The sequence below is a fragment of the Poeciliopsis prolifica genome, unplaced genomic scaffold, assembly GCF_027474105.1.
Source record: "Poeciliopsis prolifica strain line A6 unplaced genomic scaffold, Auburn_PproV2 SCAFFOLD069, whole genome shotgun sequence".
NCBI lineage: Eukaryota > Metazoa > Chordata > Actinopteri > Cyprinodontiformes > Poeciliidae > Poeciliopsis > Poeciliopsis prolifica.
In genome coordinates, this window is record NW_026562444.1 from 612,589 (window position 1) to 633,492 (window position 20,904).

Sequence of the window (20,904 nt, forward strand, 5' to 3'; positions counted from 1 at the left end):
AATATTGTTGCTGATTAAAACTTACAGGCTCTTATTATTATTAATGTTTGTTAACAGCGCCACCTGCTGTCTGTTGGTCTAGAGTGAAAGCCACTCTATTCGAGCAAAGAAACATTTAAAAAAGAAAACAACTGCTAAATAAAGATGGTATTCTAATGTTTGTGTTCGTTCTGGTTTCCTGTCAAACCTCAGCGTCTCTCTGCTTCCTGTTTCCTCTCTGAGCCCAACGAGCTGCAGCTTCGCCATCCTCTCTGCGCACACAGATGCGTCTCCATGGTAACAGCCGCTCGCCGGAGCATCCCCCTGCTCCCCATCGCCATGGCGACACCTGCTCGTCTCCCTCCCCGCTGCCAGGGAACACCGGCGTTACCTCCGCTGTCCGAGTCTCCATGGCGACGAGCGCGTGGCAGACGAGATAAAAACCACTAAGCAGCTTTTACAACTTCTTCACCTCCAGCAGGTTCCAGCAGAGCTAAACTGAAAACATGTCGTTTTCACTTCAGCAGCAGAAAATGTTTCAGATTCTCCCTCCTTCACATCAAACATCCATTTCTGGAAGCTCAAACAGGCCGGATGAAAACTTCTCAACCGCAACAAGGAAAACATTTTCCTGAGCTGCTGGATCTCAGATCAGAGCGAAACGCAAAAGGCTCAGAACTGCTGGATGTAAAACTGTAATTTTTGAAAGTCCGGCTGGCTGGTGTTGACCTGCAGCTGACCTGTGAGATCTGCTGGCTTACAGAACGCAGTGGGGAAAATTCAGATCTCCACCACCCATCTGTTCTTTAAACCATGCCTAAAACCTGCTGCAGCCTCAGACTGGATTAGATTAGACGTGTGGTCCATTAACGATGCAGCGCCCAGAACCGTTATCTCGGATCAGAGAGCTTCGCCTCCTAATGCAGGAGTCTTGTTCTCCGCAGGGAGCGCCGCCGGCGGTGACGTCAGCAGACAGAGACGCAGCGCCGAGGCTCCACCGAATTAAAGCTCCGCCTGTTTCTCTGCTCAGATCCAGGATGGAAAAGTTCTACTGGATCTTCTGGTTCTGCTGAACGTCTGGGGATTTCCTGCTCTGCACAATGAGAGAGAAACACGATGACTGCTGTGACGCCTCCTCAGATGAATGTTTAAGGGTTGGATTCATGATTTAGAAAGCACAGCAGTTTATCAGCAGCATAAATCCTGGGATTAGTTGTGATGATTTTCATCAAATTCATAAATCAAAGCTTGAATGGTTGCTGTTGGTTTCTGACCATCATCAGTTTCATAGACCTGCTCATGCAGGCAAATGCACGGCTGACCTTGAATGTAAATATATGAATAGAAATGAATAATGAGGCTCTGAAAGTCACTTCTCCCAGTTGGTCACGCGGCTCATCTTCATGATGCTCAGATGTTTTTACGGCCTGGGGGTCGAGGGGTCACTCATTTAAAGCCCGGTGCAGCAGGTGGACGGATCATTAAGCATCAACGTCTGAATTAAAGGAGGAAGTTTAACCTCAGTTTGAGTATAAACACCTAAAAAGTTTGATATTTAATGGCGTAAATGAGTCGGTCCCAGCAGAGCGAAGAGTTTCCCTCTGATCCTCCTCTGATTAATTAGCCTGAAGTCGCAGCTGCGTCTCTGCTCACCGACAGACGGCTTCATGTTTCTCTGGTTTCATCTTCAGTTCGCTCCTCAGTGAGGAACAGCAGAGCTCACCAAAGACGAGTTTCATTTCATCGCTTTGATTACAGCTCCACCCGAATCCTTAGAGCGCAAATACTCTGGCTCTGCAGTCTGAGAGGTAAAATAGTCTGTTCACTTTTTATTTATCAATAAATGTACAAACGTTTTGCCATTAATAACATTCATGTGTTTTCTGAATTTTAATTGTAGTGATTAAATTTGCTCCGCTGAGGACGGATCTGAGTGTCGCGTTTCATCTGCAGCAGATTCTCGGTCAGCCGTCTGTCAGCTGGGGGTGTCAGTGATGCGACGAGGACAGAGTGGGACTGTGAGGACATGGAGGCGTCCAACAGGTCCAACAGACGAGCTCCGTCTGCAGGAACCAGGTCACTGAATGTTTCCTCTGACAAGCAGGATTTTACTACAGATTAATCCAACTAAGAAATAATAAACCAGTAAATCTCACAGCCTCCACAGACCACATGTAGCAGGTGTAAGGTCATGAAAGGTCAGCTAGTAAAACACTGAACCAGTAAGACTGTTTGAAGGAGAACATCTCTTCTCTAAAAAAACAAGATGGCTGCCGGACTCGCTTTACAAACCAACAAGAATAATTTCATTTGTTTGGCCATAAAGGACAACAAACCAAACAGCATATCAGTACAAACTTGTCCAAAGCATGGTGGAGGAGGGATCATGATGTGGGATTGGGAGGAAGCATTTTGTCCTCTAACTGGGGAGAATCATGTGGCGTTATCATTGGATGTGTTTTTATTCACATTCTGAAGAACCGCATTAGAAAAGGTTGATGGAAAGAGAAAAATTCAAAATAATTTCCTCAATTTAACAAAAAGGATTTTACGATTCCCTGAGATTTGACTTTTCTGAAAAGGATAAAGAGTTAACAGGGAAACATGTGACGTAGCGAACGCTGCCCCTGCTGGCGGGTCTGAGCCTCAGCAGAGGGCCGACGCTCCGGCTCACAGGGAAAACTTCACCGTTCCCTGACTCGGAACCACCATACCTCCATCACTGGGACCATTCCTGCATCACTGGGACCATTCCTCCATCACTGGGATCATTCCTCCATCACTGGGACCATTCCTCCATCACTGGGACCATTCCTCCATCACTGGGACCATTCCTCCATCACTGGGACCATTCCTCCATCACTGGGACCATTCCTCCATCACTGGGACCATTCCTCCATCACTGGGACCATTCCTCCATCACTGGGACCATTCCTCCATCACTGGGATCATTCCTGCATCACTGGGATCATTCCTCCATCACTGGGACCATTCCTCCATCACTGGGATCATTCCTCCATCACTGGGACCATTCCTCCATCACTGGGATCATTCCTGCATCACTGGGATCATTCCTCCATCACTGGGACCATTCCTGCATCACTGGGACCATTCCTGCATCACTGGGACCATTCCTCCATCACTGGGACCATTCCTGCATCACTGGGACCATTCCTGCATCACTGGGACCATTCCTCCATCACTGGGACCATTCCTCCATCACTGGGACCATTCCTCTATCACTGGGACCATTCCTCCATCACTGGGACCATTCCTGCATCACTGGGATCATTCCTCCATCACTGGGACCATTCCTGCATCACTGGGACCATTCCTGCATCACTGGGATCATTCCTCCATCACTGGGACCATTCCTCCATCACTGGGATCATTCCTCCATCACTGGGACCATTCCTCCATCACTGGGACCATTCCTCTATCACTGGGACCATTCCTCCATCACTGGGACCATTCCTCCATCACTGGGATCATTCCTCCATCACTGGGATCATTCCTCCATCACTGGGATCACTGGTCTCTTTCTATCCAGTAACTCACAGATCACAGATTGATCCTCCATGACGATGATGACTGTTGTCCAACATCAGGCCGTTTTGTTATTTTCCCTCCATCTTTCCTTCAGAGCGACTCTGCTGCGGTTGGCATTTTAGTTTCCGTGGCCACAGGAAACCTTTCGGCCCTCATCCTCCCATCATGCAGTCATTTTGGATCTGCTCAGCGCGCAGCCAGTGAAACGGTAATCAGAGGAGAGGAAGCCAACATTCAGCAGCTTCTGCGTTTTGTTCTGCTGAAGGTCCGGCTGCGTTCTGCCGTCAGTTCCCAGTTCGATGTTTTATTTTTCTGCTGCTTTAAATATGGATGACAAAGTTTCTTACTCTGCTTTCCTGCAGAATTATTTTCCTTCGATTACCAACAAGAATCCAGATGTAAAGTGATTCTTTAAGATAAAATCTAAAACTCAGAGGATAAAAACGATTGAAGCGATGTGAAGATTGTGTAATTTTAAATTTCAGAAACAAATATTGGATTTACATCCCTTCCTCATCTGTAAACACATCGTCCAAATGAACAGAACCGAAACGTTGAATGGAGAGAATCACACTTTGCTCCATCATGTTGAAGAACAGATTAAAAACCAAAACTAACTTTGTTTTAGTTTTTCTGTAAATTTTGAATTTCTCTCAGAGGAAACATGAACTGGGTACAACTTTTCTCCATCGGTGCCTCCAGGTTCCCTGCATCCCAGAGCTGCTCCAGAACAGAACCGTCTCAGCAGCGCTGCGTTTCTGTCCCAGGTCCGGCTGAACATCCACCCGGAGCTTTTAAACCTGTCAGAGTCATTGGTCTATTTAAGCTGCAGCTGTCCTGCAGGTCTCCTGCTGCAGGCCGTATTTCACACCGTAAGCTGACTTTAATGCACCTGCAGAACCACGAGGCTGCAGCAGCGCCTCTGATTGTGCCTCAGAGAGGCAACATTTAGTTTTTCTATATGCAGCGACGCCAGATCATTACTTGAGCTGTAAACGAGCCGCAGCAGAGAGACGGAGGTCTTAGCAGTGCAGCTCTGGAGGAGCTTGTTAAATTGACTTCCTGTCACCTGGATTGATCGTCGTGGGCTGATCCTGCTGGCCGGATTTCTGGGTCGGAGTGTCTCAGGTGTTTCAGTGCAGAAGCACTTTCTGTGTTTAGTCATGGCTCTTTGGCAGATTTAGTAGATTTTATGCAACTGAAACTAAATAACATGAAAACACAACATGTCCTGGAACAAGTTACATACAAGTTGCTGCTCTGCAAGAGGAACCAGAGAAATGGATGCACCACAGATTTGAACAAAGATCATCAGGATAAAACACATTAAGAGTCACATGATTTGGACACGAGAAGCATCACTGCTGTCTCCTCTTATATTACGGTGGTGAAGCTACAGCACGGCAAAATAAATCACTGTCAGAAATAACACAGCTGAATAACTTCTCAGACTCGGCGTCATTACAAAACCCAGAACAGCACAAGCAACACAATGTTCGGCACATTAATCTCACATCCTATCCAAATTAATCTGGTCGTTTCTCTCTGTGCTTCAGACTTTCTATGATGCTCATCTGTCTTAAAAAGTTTCTACGTCCTTTATAACGGCCCTGCACACAGGCTGCATTCACACCGGCCATGCAGAACATCTGATCCTTGACAACTGGAGAGCCGGACCGAGGAAAACCCAAACTAAATTGACTGGGTCCAACATCACCAGGTTAGAACCAGATATGAATGTCTGAAAGCCAGGCGCCCAAAGTGGGCGGAGCCCAGAGACCCTGAGAGGCGTGGCCAAGTGTGGAGTTGAGTGGAAAAAAGTCAAAAGACCAACTCAACGCCTCTGAGACCCGTCGAGTGACTTTTATCCAAAACCGCCAACAAATCCAGAGACTTTTTCTGTTTTATGCCGACTATTCTCTACTGTGCCCTGAATAAGTAATAAACACATTTAGTCCGTTTATCAGTAAATAAAAGCAGATCTAGAGGTGAATTCTGTATTATTTAATATTTACCCATTTCTGCAGTGAATGATGCTCCAAAGGCTAAATAACATCCCAAATGAGAACAGAAAGATAATATTCCTCATTTTGAGCAGAAAAATTATTCAGATTAAATATGAATATATTTGGTTTCCACACACTGGTGTGATGAAGACCTGCTGGTTACCAGTCCCAGTAATTACTTTAAATATATGAGTCACTTAACTGTAAAAATAAAATACTATCCGTGTTTTCATATTAAGTGTATGATTGCATGTAATTAAATCCATCTGTGTTTTTATTTCTGAGATAAATGAATGTTTTCTGCTCCAGCTTGTGCAGGTAAATGCATTTCTGTCTCCTCATGGAGAACTCTGCAGGTTTTCCCTCCTATTTAAAGGAGACGTTTGAGGACAGTTTGAGATAAACGCTCATTATCTGGGCCACGTTTTGGCAGCACTCAGCGTGACGCCACCGGCAGCGTCTGTCTAGGAAAACGCTTCCACAGCCATCGATGCGACATGCTGAGCTGGTCCGAGTCCTCCAGGGACAAACCGCGTCCAACCGGAGACGGAAGACAGATCCAACTTTCAGAATGACAGAATAATCGGCTCTGACTGTTGATGAAAAACAGGCAAAACAAGCAGAAAAATGCTGAAATGTCTCCAGTTTTTGGTGAATAGCAACCTAAAAATACAACAACTCTGCAGTTACTTTCAATACTAAATCAGAAAATGTCAGAAAACAGAGCAGGAAAAAATATACGGCTATTTTATTACCATAAAGTTTTCTTCCTTTTGTTTCCATTTTTTCAAACTGGTGGTGAATCTCATTCAGCCTAATATTGTCTTAAGACCTTGTGCAACTTCTCTGATGGTGGTTAACTAAGGAAACACAAAACATCCAGAAAAGGTTGGAACAAAACGACCAAAACTACGATAGAAAGAATGACGATGTGAAATTAATGATTGAAAGTCATAAAAATTAGTTTTTCAACCACTTTTACATCAGTGTTTGTTAATCCTGTGGGTCCGATGCCATAGGCTGCATTTCCACCAGTCCTGTTCGGTCCGCTTGAACCCAACTCCGGCCTTTTGTCTAGAAAGTCTGGATCGTTTGGGGAGGTGAAAGCGAAACCAAACTCTGGGTCTCCTATAAACCTCAATCTGGGCTCAGTTGTTCAGGCGAACACCAAGCGGACCAGAAACTGCTCCAAAAGCAGGAAGTGGACTACAGCACAGGGCTTTCTGGATAAATACAACCAAAACAAACACGTTAGCCTAGCACTAGCGGACGAATGGGTCGTGTTTTCTTTGCCAAAGATAAAAGAGAAATCCTCCAACCATTAAATCTGATGCCACTCCATTTTGTTTCCATTTCATGAAGAAGGAAGTTGTGCTCAGCGTCTTTTTCAGAATTGATTCAGAAACGTTTCTACTCAAATAAACCAGAAGTTAGAACTGGAATATCTTTCAGGCTCCCAGTTCAGCCTGTTCAAAGAACCAGAGCCGTAAGTCGAAGGCTGCAGCCGACGTGGGAGGCCCAACTGCTGGATTTATGCTAAATCTGCACAGAAAAAAAGCTCAGTTATTATAAATCCTTATCATTTTTGGAAAATACAGATTGCATTTCCTTTCTTCACATCTTCCACATCTTTCTCCCTCCTGTGTGATCTCACTTTTAGTTGTCTGTTTGTTAAAAATCCCTTTTTCCTCTCCAGGAAAGTGAGCGGGCAGATAAAGGATCAGTGTTTGGATCAAACCGCTAACTTCCAGACCCAGCAGCTTTGGCTCGGGAACCGCCCCAGGTCCGGTGCTAATTAATCCGGAGATCCTTCTGCTGGCTCCGCGTTTCTCGCCAGGAGTCCTGCCCTCCTCCAAAGCCGCTCCGCCTTTTCTCCTCTAACAGTTCAAATCGGAAGTGCAGGTTTCAGGGTGACTTTGAGACACTTTGTTACATCTCATTACCTACTTTTATTCAAACTCTGATTTAATCTGGCTTTAGCTTTATTCAACCGGAATCAGACCAATAATGCTTCTTCATGCCCTGAAATCCTGTTGAAAATGTAAAGCAGTGAAACGGTTTTCACAGGATGGTCGAAGTCTGGCTGGGAGCCGTTTCAGCGGAGGATCCTCATCCTGAGGGCACGTCAGTGTTCAGACATGAACACAGACTTTCTGAGAGCTACGTTTAATTAACTAAGGTTGTTTGTTTCAACAACTAATTACTCAGCAGGACTTCAGCCGCAGTGCACAGAAAAACTGGAAGGTTTTCAGGATCAAAGATCAACTTGAAAGGCTGCCACTGACCTCTGCAGGTCGTGGTGGGACAACTTTCTGCTTTTTTATTTCTTTTTTTAGGAGCAGATGGCGAGGGTGTTGTACTCCATCTACTCCCTCCCCTCCTTTACTTTTATTTCCTTCTTTCTCTTTAAAGCTTTCGTCACCTGTCTTTGTGTCCATTTGAAATAAACCCAAAGCCATTTCTGATAGTTTTACATGTATATTTATATATCGAGTGAAAGTCGCAGCGCTCTGCTTGTGAATGTAAACTTGTTGTGCCTCACATTGACACTCATAACAATTCTGGTTTCCACGCCGTCTCATTTACAATCAGAAAGTCGGCCTGCTATCAACTGAAGAACATTTCCAGGATTAAAAACACCAACATCTCAGCAAGATCTAGAAACTCATCCATGCATTTATCTTTAGTCCACTGATGACTGCAAGCATCTTTATAAATCTGCCTAAAAAATATCCGACACCTGCAGGTGATCCAAAACGCTGCTGCTGCCGTTCTGACTAAAACCAGGAAGACTGATCACATCACCCGGGTCTAAAGTCCTTACACTGAGACAAGAGACTTTAAATGCTATTTCTGGTCTAAACCACTGACACCAAACTACATACAAGATCTGCTGGAGTTGTATGAATCTTCCAGACCTCCCTGGTCTTTTGGTTCTGGATCTCGTCTATATGTCCCTAGAACCAATATGGAGAAGCAGAATTCAGCTTCTATGTACTACAAATCTGGAACAAACCTCAAGACAAATGAAAAACAGCCAAAACTCTGAGTTCCTGTAAATCCTGGCTAAAACCCACCTGGGTGTAGCTGCTTGTGATTAATCAGATCTGGAACAGTTGACCAAATGTAATGTCTTCATTTGCACAACTATTGACGACGTGTTTGTAATATTTGGATTTGAAGATGTAAATCATGTTATTCAAGGGAATAAATCCACATAAAGAACAGCCAAAGTATTTAATAGAAACAGCATCAGTTCTAAGTGTTTCAGTTTCTTGAACAGCAGAGAAGTTCAGATTTTCATGTGGAGAAATAGTTCAGGGTTATATAAGATGAAAGAAAAAAAATCAATGATATACTTTATGGACAACACAGACAATGACATTTAAACCAGAAAAATAAAGAATAGCAGAACAGAGAAGCAGAACAATGAATCCTGACCAACAATCAGAGAAAATCTACTTGGGTTTACAGAACTCTACAGCGTCCTGTCCAGCGAAACCAAACCCAGCATGAAGCGGCTGAGTGAATCTGGTCTGGACTCTGTGGATCAGAGTCATGGATCCAGAGACGCTGTAGAAGGACAGAATACCTGCTCTGTGATCCAGGTACACTCCCACTCTGGAGGAAACTAAACTTGAGATGGAGGTCCAGATGTTGTTGTGACCAAATTGATAACCATCTAAGTAACAATTTACAGCCCAGGATTTGTCATTGCCTCCAAATCCACATTCATTCCCACCTCCTGCTCTGCTGATACTTTTATACGCGACGGCTACAAAAACTCTCCCTCTCCACTCCACCTCCCAGTAACAACGACCAGTTAGTCTCTCTTTACTCAGAACCTGCCAGTAATCAGTGAATCTTTCTGGATGACTTGGATAAGACTGAGGTGACCCATCGCTGTCACCTTCCTGTTCTCCTCTGACAGAACCAGCATTGTGTGAGCCGTGTTTGGATCCAGAGTGATTTCACATGAATATCTCAAGAATTCAGCTCTGCTCTTTGGTTCTGGTTCTGACAGTAGAACATCCACCTCAGTGACCATCAGAGAGATGTTTGTCCATGAGTCTCTCAGGACGTCCTGTAGTTTGTCTCTGAGCTCTGACACAGCTGCTGCCACGTCCTCAAAGTGTCTCAGAGGACGGATGTTGATGCTGGATGAGTGTGTGGACTCACTGAGTGCTGGCAGTGAGGGGTAGTTGAGGAGAAACTGGTTGTGATCCTCTGTGTGTGAGAGCTGCTCCAGCTCAGCGTCTTTCCTCTTCAGCTCAGTGATCTCCTGCTGCAGCTTTCTCCTCAACATTTGACTCGACTCACTTCAGTTTTCCTGCTGGGATCTGATCTGCTGCTTCACATCAGAGCTTCTTTCCTGGAGGAGACGGATCAGCTGGGTGAAGATCTCCTCACTGTCCTCCACTGTTTTATCAGCAGAGTGATTGATGGCCTCCACCTCCTGCTGAAGCAGCTTCACATCTTTCTCTCTGTCCTGGATCTCTGCTGGATGTTTCCTCGTCTCTCCTCCAGCTCTCTCTGCCTCTCAGTCCTTTCTGCTGCAGCTGACACTGTGTCATGGCCTTTATGTTCATTAGTAAGCACAGATGCACTTCTGATCAATGCGGCAGAACATCTTCATCACCTCATCATGCTTAGAGCAGAGTTCTCCTGGAGGTTCTTGTTTGCTCCACCAGCTTGTGATTTAGTCCAGGGACATCAAGGTGAGATTGGAGGTGATTCTTACAGTAAGAGGCCAGACAGACTAAACAAGACTTGATGGCTTTCAGTTTTCTTTCAGTGCAGAAATCACAGGCCACATCTTCAGGTCCAGCATAGCAGTGATCAGCAGGAGCAGCTTGGAGTTCAGTCTTCTTCAGCTGCTCCACTAAAGCTCCTAGCACGGTGCTCTTCTTCAGTGCAGGCTTTGGTGTGAATGTCTCCCTGCACTGAGGGCAGCTGTGGATTCCTTCTGATCCTCTTTATCCCAGTGGGACTTAATACAGTTCATGCAGTAGCTGTGTCCACAGGGAATCGTCACCGGATCCTTCAGTAGATCCAGACAGATTGAACAGGAGAAAGTTTCCTGGTCCAGCTGATTCTGCTCCATTTCTGCTCTCAGTCAAAGTGACTGTGTGAGTTTCAATTCCTCGGACCAAAAACACAGCTGAGCTCTGATCTACGAAACGTGTCAGTGCAGGGAGGCTGCAGCCAATCAGCTTTCACCTTCAGCAGATGTTGGGTCCTCCCAGCTTCAAGGTGTGTTTGAGCAGGAAGAACAGGGAGGAATATCAGGCTTTGATTCCAGGAATAATAGGGCTCAAAGTGACAGGGTTTAAAGATTAACCGTCTTCACAAGTTTTCTGTTCAAAACACCAAACTACAAACAACATTAGAGAACAATGTTCACTAATGTTATTGAATGGGAATGGAAGGTCAAGTTCAAACCTTATTACGAAATTAGAAGATAAAACAGGGACAAGATAATGTAATTGATATGTATTTTTCAAAGACGTGCCCTGAGGCAAGTTAATATGTCAACTCCAGGAAATGATAAGCTCTCTTATATGAGAACAATCTAATTGGATCTGATCAATAAAGCATGGGAATGTCAAACACTGCCTGAAAGTTAGATAGAGGGAGTAGTGGTACAAAGTCCAAAACCTAAGAAATATTTGTACAAATCCAGGAAATTATAGGTCCACAGACTTCCTGTCTGCGAAAACTAAGCAGAAAATTAAAGATTAAGGAAAATGAAGTTATATTTAAGAAATACCCAAGTTCTGAATTTGAAAAGGTGAGAACAGAGAGGAAATAGATCTATATTTTGTTGCTATTTCCATTGAAAACATTTCCCTCTGTTATAGTTACTGATAAACAGCTAAATACCCCCTGCTGTTTCCACTGGATTTCAGACAGGAAGCATCAACCAGGTGCTGTTGTTGATTATCTGATCACCAAGTTATTCAGCAACTTGGCGTCAATTAATGAAAGGCTGAACCAGTACAGCAGTTTGGAATTGTTCAAGGCAAAGACCTTGGTTGAGAAGAACCAGCAGATTAGCAGAAACGTGTCAGACCAGCAGATTAGCATGGTGGAGGAGGGCAGGTGATGTGGGATTGATTCGCAGCCACAGGTCCTGGGTACCTCAGACTCAATAAGGCTGTGTTCACACAGCAGGTCCTGGTGCTCAGTTCAGATCTTTTATGGTCGTTCGTACAATAAAATGCCACTGCAGTCCGTATCGGGTACGTATGATTTACTACCCTAAAGGATCTAAAGTTATTCAGCATCGGGAGCGGCAGCATCATCACAACCATTGCTTCCTTCAGATTCATTTGGCCTCTTCTGGTACCAAATTATGACGCATGTTGGATAAAATCCAACATGGCTGACTCACTGCAGACGCTTAAAGATACACATCTGATTTAGAAGTGGAAGTGGCACGAATTCAATTGTCTTTTGGGTGAAAAGAAATGAAATGGGTCATTCAGACTGCCATGAAAACAAAGTTGGCTTTGGGTGACATTTGACTGCTTTGTGAACGTTGCAACCAGGATTTCCTCTGAATGCCAAAGTATTCCAGAAACAAACTCGTCACCAACTGGACTGATTCCAACAGCAGCAGATTTACATAAGAGAAAAAAGAAGGTGTTGCAATGGTCTAGTCAAAGTTTGGAGCTGAAATAGAGTTCTCCAGAAGCAAACAGTTAACTTCATTTGGAGTTGCCTTTTCTTCCAGTAACGTTTTGTTTTTCAGTTTCTTTCTGATTGAACACGTTTCATATTTTGGGCCTCAAATCTTTATTTTAAACTACGACGTCTTCATAAACTACGACGTCTTTATTCAGATTTTAAACAGTGTTGCTTTTCTTTTCCTCCTCTGCTTGAGGAACAGTTGAGTCTCTACGCAGGGTAAATCTGCAGCGTCATGCTGTCACTAAATCCCACGTCCACAGATAATCTGAGTGTGAAACAAACTGTTGCTTTCAGAGCTGAGATTTCCAGGATCCACAGTGATCCTCTGCGGCTCTGCAACCTGCTGCAGCAAACGCTACCGAGTGTTTTAGCTGGGGTTGCCTAGCAACTGGGACTCGGCTGTGTCATCATGTTGTTGCAGAAGCACAAAACACACTCGTTACAGACAAACACACACACACATCTTGAGCCGAGCCCTCACACCCACCAACCTGCTAAATATAGGCAGGCATCGATGCAGTCAGCAAACCGGCGGCGTCTCAGGGGAAAACATCGGGTCACGGTTCTGTTTAAAGCGTGAACTCGGTGTCATTCTTTTACTTCAACTGTTCACAGCAACAAGGTGCTCTGATCACCTAAAAGAACAAACATTCAAACTGATTTCAGGCTAAAATGAGGCGATTATGTACAATAACCACTGGAACTGGTCCGAATCACAGAGGTGGTGCAACTGGTGCTGAACCAGCAGGACGTAAGAGAAGAAGACGGCCTTATCAGCCGTTCACAGGTGCTTCAGCTCGGGGAGGAGAAAACTGAAACACTGCTGATGAAGACCTGAGCTGGTTTTTACATGGTGGCTTGGATCTGCAGAGAAAAACTCAGGTTTTCTGTTTACAAAGACAAAAAGCTACAAAAGAAATAGGTGAGAGTTTTTATTCATGTTGATGACTGATTTACATTTGGAGTACAGAAAACACCTGACCTCTTCCTCTGAGGTGAACAGAGTCTCTGACAATCCTCCATTACGTCTTACCTCGGCCGTGATTGGCTGAATAAGGAACCTTCTGATGCAGGAATCAGGAAGTTCAGGCATCCATCCTTGACTGGCACCAGATTCTCAGATTACATCCAACCTCAGTGTTCCCCAGAGAGGTAATGTTGCTGAGGCTGAGCTCAGCGAAGCTCCAGGCCTCCAGGCTCAACGCCAGGCGCCTGGAGGCTGTGTTTTCTAAAGGAAAACACAGATTTTACTTTCTCCACTGGGTGGATCTTCATTCTCTTCTGGGATCCCAAATAACTGTAGCAAAAACTCAAGTCCAACTGATGGGAATCATTCTGGCCGTGACCTTGACCTCAGTGTAGCTGCCTCCCACTCCAGCTGGTTCCTACTCCTCCTCTGCATGAATGTTCCCACTGGGATCGCCTTTCCACAGTCCAGGTAAGTAACAGTTGTACTGATGAGAACAATCAGACTTCCAAACGGACCACAGGTCTGAACTGAGCCGTTCACAATGTCATTAAGATGTTGAGTCTTCCGCTTTCTGAATGCTAGACAATAAATTTGGTCAAAACAAATAACAGATTGAACTCATAATAAACCAAACACAGACAGCAAAGACGTTCAAATGCTGCTTCATATTAGAAAACATCTGCTTGGGTCCAAACTGGAATCCCCTTCATGCCTAAGCAATCATAAACTAAAGTCAAAAGGCTTTTTCTGTGCTAGTTAATATGGTGAAACCAAACTCTGCCAAGCATATTCCAACTAGTCCAAAAAATACAGAAAAGGATGTAAAAAAGGCTGCCAGCAGTAAATGTGTGAGTTGGCGGCTTTGGAAGAGAAAAAACAAAAAAAGTGGGGCGAGAGGCAGAAATAAAAGGCTGGCGGGAGACGAGAAAGGAACATAGAAGCAGAAATAACTGACAGCTGGTGGCAGGGAGCTGAGAGCATGGCAACAAGAGGCTGATAAAAGAGCAGAGAGTCGACCGCATCCCTGAGAAAATAGTTCAAACGACGGCCCTGAAGAACAGCAACAAAAGAGAAGTAGGTCTCACAGACACGTTGCTACTTCGCCCTTATGTTTATCTAGTATATATGGATGAAAGCAGAGGAGCACTCTGCACCTGGACTTTACCTTCATATGAAACCAGAGCACAGCCTGATTGGCAGCGGCAGCTGGGTGGACAACCGATGGAGTGTTTGAGGAGGACAAACACAGACAGAGATGTGAAGCCTGTGATCAATAATTCAGAAGCCAGGGACGGCTGGAAAATGTCAGCCGGCTCTGCGTTTTCACACCACTATGAACAGTCTGCAGGTCTGCCAGGTTGAAAGCAGGGAGGCCTGGAGCAAACCTCCAGCACCTGCTAGGGGAAGGTCACGCTGGATTTTATTAGCGCTCTGTGGCCAGAATATCCTACAGTTGTGGGTTTGATTCCAGTTTCCCTCCTGGAACATATCAATGTGCCTTTTGCTGCAGCAGCTGAAGCCAAATTACCCACCAATCTGCATACTGATGCATGAAAGACGCTAATTTCTGAGTGTCAGTCCAGCTACCATTTAGTGGGGCTAAAAAGGACTGGACAACTAATGACAATCATTAACTTGTGTGAGATAGAATCAGAATTTTATAAATGTAAATGCTCCAAAATGTTAAAAAGATCCATTATAAATGCTGTGGAGCTCATCTTATGATGGGCATAAAAATTAGGACTGCATTGTATGGAAACATTTGCACGGTAAATAATGTTGGTGTGATCTTTAGCATTTTGACAATTTCATTTGTGCTAGTGTGAGATTTTTCTGCCATGAGACTCGGTCTGACTGGCAAACATGGCGTTATGTAATCAGTAACACATCACTTAGTGACAGGTGACATGGATAAAAGAAAGTATTAATTACTGGAAAAATTACATTTGCTTTAGTTCAGAAAATCTTAGGGAAGCCACACATATTATTAGAAACATGTTATATTCAAAAGACACAAAAGAAATGTGTGCGCCTCGTTTGCCCAAAATATAAGTTTGGTCCTGATCTTTAGCTGTCTTGTTATATGCCAGTCTGTAAGTGTAAGGTTGGTAATGATCTGTGAATGCAGTGCAGTTTGTCCTACCACACTGGGCTATCAGTCGGTTCTGTTCTAATGGCCAGCGGGTCGCCATCCATGAATGGAGCATCTAAAGTCTTCAACCTGGTGGATCCAGGCTCACGTCTCAGATCTCTGCTCCTCCAGATCCAGAAAATAACAAACTGACCTATGCATAATGTCAGAGCTATATTACACTCATGCTTTATGAAAAACCAGAACTAACTGCATGAAATGAAACTGAAACGTCACTTTACTCAGATTTCACTTAGTTGTAGTTTACTTATTCACATTAAATTTTACCAATATGACTTATACAGAAAAACACCTAAAGGTTATAAAACACAATACATGACTACTAATATATAAAACAAAGGACAGTGCAAAAATACTTTCAGCCACATAGTCTGAGTAATTATAGATTTCCCCATTTTATTTAACTCACGGAGTGAACATGCTAACTGTTTTAGTTTAGCTCAATGGAGTTTACGATCGTCCAAATTAGCATAGCGGCTAACGGGTTCGCGAGATCGATGTTAACCCGCCAATCCAATTCTAGATAAGGCAGAAAAACTACTGTCAGTTACAACAAATACAGAGACTCCTCGCAAGGTTCACCTCAAGCTCTCAGTATGAAACACCAATTAATATCATAAAATACAAGCTAGCTTCATGATTCAGAAACTTACGAGGTTAGCTAGCTTCTCTCGTCACAGCAACGTTGCTACTAACTAGCAAAGCGCAGGCAAAACCAAGCTGGGGGCGGGACAACCGATGTGATTGGCTGAGGCTCTTCTTCTTTTCAGAGCAGTTCGCAAGCAACATTTGCATGTGCACTACCGCCATCTACTGGAACAAAATGTGAAAAAATACACAGATTTTAAAACTTAACAAAAAATAAACAAATAAAAAACAATACCTAGAAAACAAAAGATAATTATATTGTGATTGGCTGAGGTTGCCTGAAACTACTTACTCTAGTTTATTTCTAAAAACTGAAAATAAATCTTCTTTACTTGTGTTTAGAAAAAGCCTAAACAACTCCTTGATACACCAGCTGGTTTGGAGCTAATGCAAGAACAACAGTTATTTAAACATGTTTCTTCCAACAGTGATCCTTGTTGCATTTGTTCCATCAGTAATTCCTCTGTTTGGATGAACAAACATTCTCCTGGACTCTCTCATTCACGCACACACACACACGCACACGCCCTCTCTCTCCATCGCTCGCTCACTCAAACACACATACGCTTTCTCAGAAAAACCTATAGCACATGCAATGTGCTATAGGTTGTTAAATTCTGTAAGATGCACAATCATAAATTTTTATTCTGAGTAAAACAATAGTTTTTATCACACACTTATAAAGTGAATGGTCTTTTAAATATTTACATTTATGGTAGCTATATTTCATTATATAAAACAGTTTAAAATGTCCTTTTTTGTCAACATTAAACAAAGAAAAATTTATGTTTTTGAAATATGTTCCTAACAAAAAACATCTGGATCAGAAAGTCAGACCTTAAAAAACTATAAATCTATATGAACCAGTTAAAGTCTGATCACTGTTAATCACTGAGCAGTTAGAAACCCGCTGGTCGTCAAGAAACACAAATATGTTTTAAATACATTTGATCAACAGAAATAAAAACAGATTTTTTTCAGGTTTTAGAAAACTGTCTCTGCCGCACTATTTAAGTCATTTAAGGTTTTAGATTAGTAAGTTTATTTCTAAAAACTGAAAATAAATCTTCTTTACTTGTGTTTAGAAAAAGCCTAAATGTTTGGTCTATCTGTCCATATCGGCCATCCTGCAGTGGGTTCGGTGTTCGGGTGTGGTCCTGTTTTTATTTAGTGCCTAATGTTCTGCTGGGTCCATTATGTGGCTAAGAAAAACATCTGCACGTTCCAGAGCCCAAATGTTTTCCAGATCTAATTAGGCCTTAAGTAATCCCTTTACGGCAGGAGGAGTTATCTGCCTGATCTTCTTCAGAGCTGCTCATCCATTATGCAGCTGGTTAGTCAGGATCCATTAGGAGGAAGGAGAACCAGGAGAACCAGGAGAACCAGGAGAATCAGGAGAACCAGGAGAACCAGGAGAACCAGGAGAATCAGGAGAACCAGGAGAATCAGGAGAACCAGGAGAACCAGGAGAACCAGGAGAACCAGGAGAATCAGGAGAATCAGGAGAACCAGGAGAACCAGGAGAATCAGGAGAACCAGGAGAATCAGGAGAACCAGGAGAACCAGGAGAATCAGGAGAATCAGGAGAACCAGGAGAACCAGGAGAATCAGGAGAACCAGGAGAACCAGGAGAATCAGGAGAACCAGGAGAACCAGGAGAACCAGGAGAACCAGGAGAACCAGGAGAACCAGGAGAACCAGGAGAATCAGGAGAACCAGGAGAATCAGGAGAATCAGGAGAATCAGGAGAACCAGGAGAACCAGGAGAATCAGGAGAATCAGGAGAACCAGGAGAACCAGCCTCACTGATGCTTTTAATTAAGACTTTCACTTGAAAAGGAAACTGTTCAGTTGAATAAAAATTAAAATGTCTTTCAAGTTTTTGAATAGATTTAAGATTTCTCATGGGTTTAAATAAAGTAAAACTACCAACATTTGGAAACAAACAGTAACACATAATATTATTGTGGAAGAGACTTTATTTCTGCATGAAACGATGACGGATCGTTTGAACTGCCAAACATTCATCCAGTGTCTTCAGGGTGCAGAGAGAACAAGTCCTGAAGGTTCCTCTGTCCCAAATCCCCTTCAGAACCCATCAAGTCCAAATGCCTCTCCATCCAGGAAACTCCTGAGACTCCCAAACAACTCCACTTTTTCCCATTAAGAACCAGAACCAGAACCGGATCTACACTGGTCCAAATGCCAAACTGCTGCTGGATCTTTGCACTTTCATGACCACAAACTGGTTCCAGTATAAACTGCATCTTTCCAAACACAAACAGAGTGAAGAGCCACAATGTCACCAGCTGTGTTTCCATTACCAATGTCTGCAAACCGTTGTCAATATTACACTAAACAAACAACAACACAACTGCATCGTTTTATTAAATAAGAAACACAATTAAAATCACACAGCACCTTCTACCACTTCCTGTCTTCTTCATGAAACGTCTGGTTGTTGTTCATGTGTTTCCAGATTTAGAAAATAAACTTCCACCTCATCAGAACATGAAACTGTTGGACTCGCTTTGGTCTCCATCATCTGACGCCTTTATTTTGATATGACTTGATGTTTTTCACTCACAGCCTTAGTAACACCAGCTGCTGTTCATGAATTAATACGTTGCTGTTTGGACGTCCAGAGACTCAGAACCAGAAAGACGATCAAAGTTTACAGGAGGAAAAACTTCAGGGAGATGAAAACGCCTCTTTATAGCGCCACCTCTGGCTGACCACTGGAATTACTTTGGAAGAAAAAACTTCAGATAATTATTCACAGAAACAACTGGCTGAAAAGTTTCTCCAGATCTGATACCAAAGGAGGAAACAGACGTAATAAACGACTGCGGTTCTGTTGAAGGTTTCTGTCGCCTTCAGGAGAAGAAACGCCGCCTCAGCATCTTGAACGACTCGGACTCCAGCCGAGTCCTTTCCACACGGACCTGAATCCCTGCCAGTGATTTGGCTTCAGTTTGAGGGGAATGTCAGCAGATCCGTCCCTGGATCTGCTGATCCACTTATTATCAGAGCTACAACGTCAGGCTCCTGCTGAGCTGCAGCTCACTGGATCCAGACCGGATCCCTGCTTGTTATTCAGTTAAATAAGTTCAATAAAAAGACCTTCAGCAACATGAAAGATTACTTTAAAGTCAAAGTTGTACTGATATAAAAGGCATTTAAGTTGCAAGGACTTTGAACTCAGATGATTCTCTTTTGCAAACTGATAAGCAACGAGAGTAATTAGTAGATTTACTGTCAGCCTTAAAAAACTCCTAATCTTTAAACTGCTGCCAAGACCAACGCTAGTCAAAGTGTAATGAGGCGCAGAGTGAGAGCAGCCATGAAAATGTTTCTTCATCACAATTTATAATGAGAACCGATTTACAAAAACACCTGAATGCACCGGTGCAGATTTTACACCAAGAAGCTCAAACTTTAAACTGAGAGCGATGACGATTATTTAAGGTTTCTGTTGCATAAAATGAATCTCAACGGTAATTTTCTACACGTATAATTAGATGTCTAATAGAAACGTGTTTCCTGAGACCCAGGAAATGTCCAGGGTTCTGCTGAATCAAGTTGAAAAAGCTTGAACTCATCAGTTCTCCACGTTTCTTGTGTTTTAGACAGAAATGGGTCTTTTAACAGAAAATAACGCTAAACAGACCAGAACCTGGAGTCCGTCACAAAGTCCTGATCTCAGTTCCAGACGTTGGAAAGGCGTGTGAGTCCGGCGGCCAAAACCCGACCCAGTTCCTCCAGTTCCACCGGTACCTCCAGTTCCTGTCAGAACGCCGAGGAGGGGAATCCAAAACGTTTCACCGAATCAGAATAAAAGAAAATTCAGGAAACTTTCATGGATTGTTTGGTCCTAACAGACCGACAGTTTATTTATTTTAATTTCAGTAAATGTGTGGATTCATTAGTAATTTATTTATGGAGAAATCCTCGACATGTTGGGTTCTTATAGTCCCTGCTGTTTTTATAAAGAGGTAAAATTGTGGATCCGTTTCAGCCGGTTTCAGTCGGATCAATGCTGCATCACTTCCTGTCTTACTTCTTTGCTCCGACTAAGAAGAGAAGCTGATTCTGTTGACTCAAATATTTCCAAAACAGGATGAGAAGCAGAAAGAGCCTCATTCTGTTGGGTTTTTGGCCAAAAACTAAAGTGAACTGAAGCAGTCGATCACTGCAGGCCCAGCCATCGACACTCAGGGAACAGAGACGCTTTCTGAACCCGGGGCGGATTGGAAGTGATGCTCCATTATGACAGGAGGGTCCGGGGCGCGGCGGAGGAAGGGCACAACTAATGGTTCCTGGTGCAAAACCCTGCATCAATAAATGATGAGCAGAGTTCACACTGGAGCTAAGTGCTCTGTCAGCTGCAGCACAGATCTGCAATCCGATGCTGCGAACACTCAGAGCCTGAACCGAGACTTGGGTCCAGATCAGAGACGTAGTAGAACATTAATCTTTAATATTCAGGGACTTTATGAGTATGAAAGGCCGCTGGCGCTTTTCACCCAGAAGAGTCTAAAACTGGAGATATTTACTTATATTTACTTCAGAAGCACAGCATTAAACCTGCACTGGTTCTGAGGGGTTGGGTCAGCATGGGTTAGCATGGGTTAGCATGGGTCAGCATGGGTTAGCATGGGTTAGCATGGGTCAGCATGGGTCAGCATGGGTTAGCATGGGTTAGCATGGGTTAGCTTGCTAGCCCATGCTGGTCACTGTGGACAGGCCACCGGTCTGTCGCAGGGCAACACAGAAACAGGACAAGCAACCATGCACACACACACACACACACACACACACATACACACACACACACACACACACACACACACACACGCACACACACACACACACACGCACACACACGCACACACACACACACACAC

General features: G+C 43.7%; 1 protein-coding gene across 1 annotated transcript in view; it reads right to left on the minus strand.

Annotated features, from left to right (window-relative positions):
* LOC129351699 (potassium voltage-gated channel subfamily KQT member 3-like) overlaps window positions 1-16,055 on the minus strand; it is a 32,936-nt gene extending 16,881 nt beyond the window's left edge. The window contains 2 exon segments of the mRNA XM_055020629.1: window positions 15,341-15,482; window positions 16,003-16,055. Coding sequence (XP_054876604.1) covers window positions 15,341-15,393 — 53 coding nt within the window. The 5' untranslated portion in view covers window positions 15,394-15,482; window positions 16,003-16,055.
* Window positions 16,056-20,904: the final 4,849 nt, after the last annotated feature.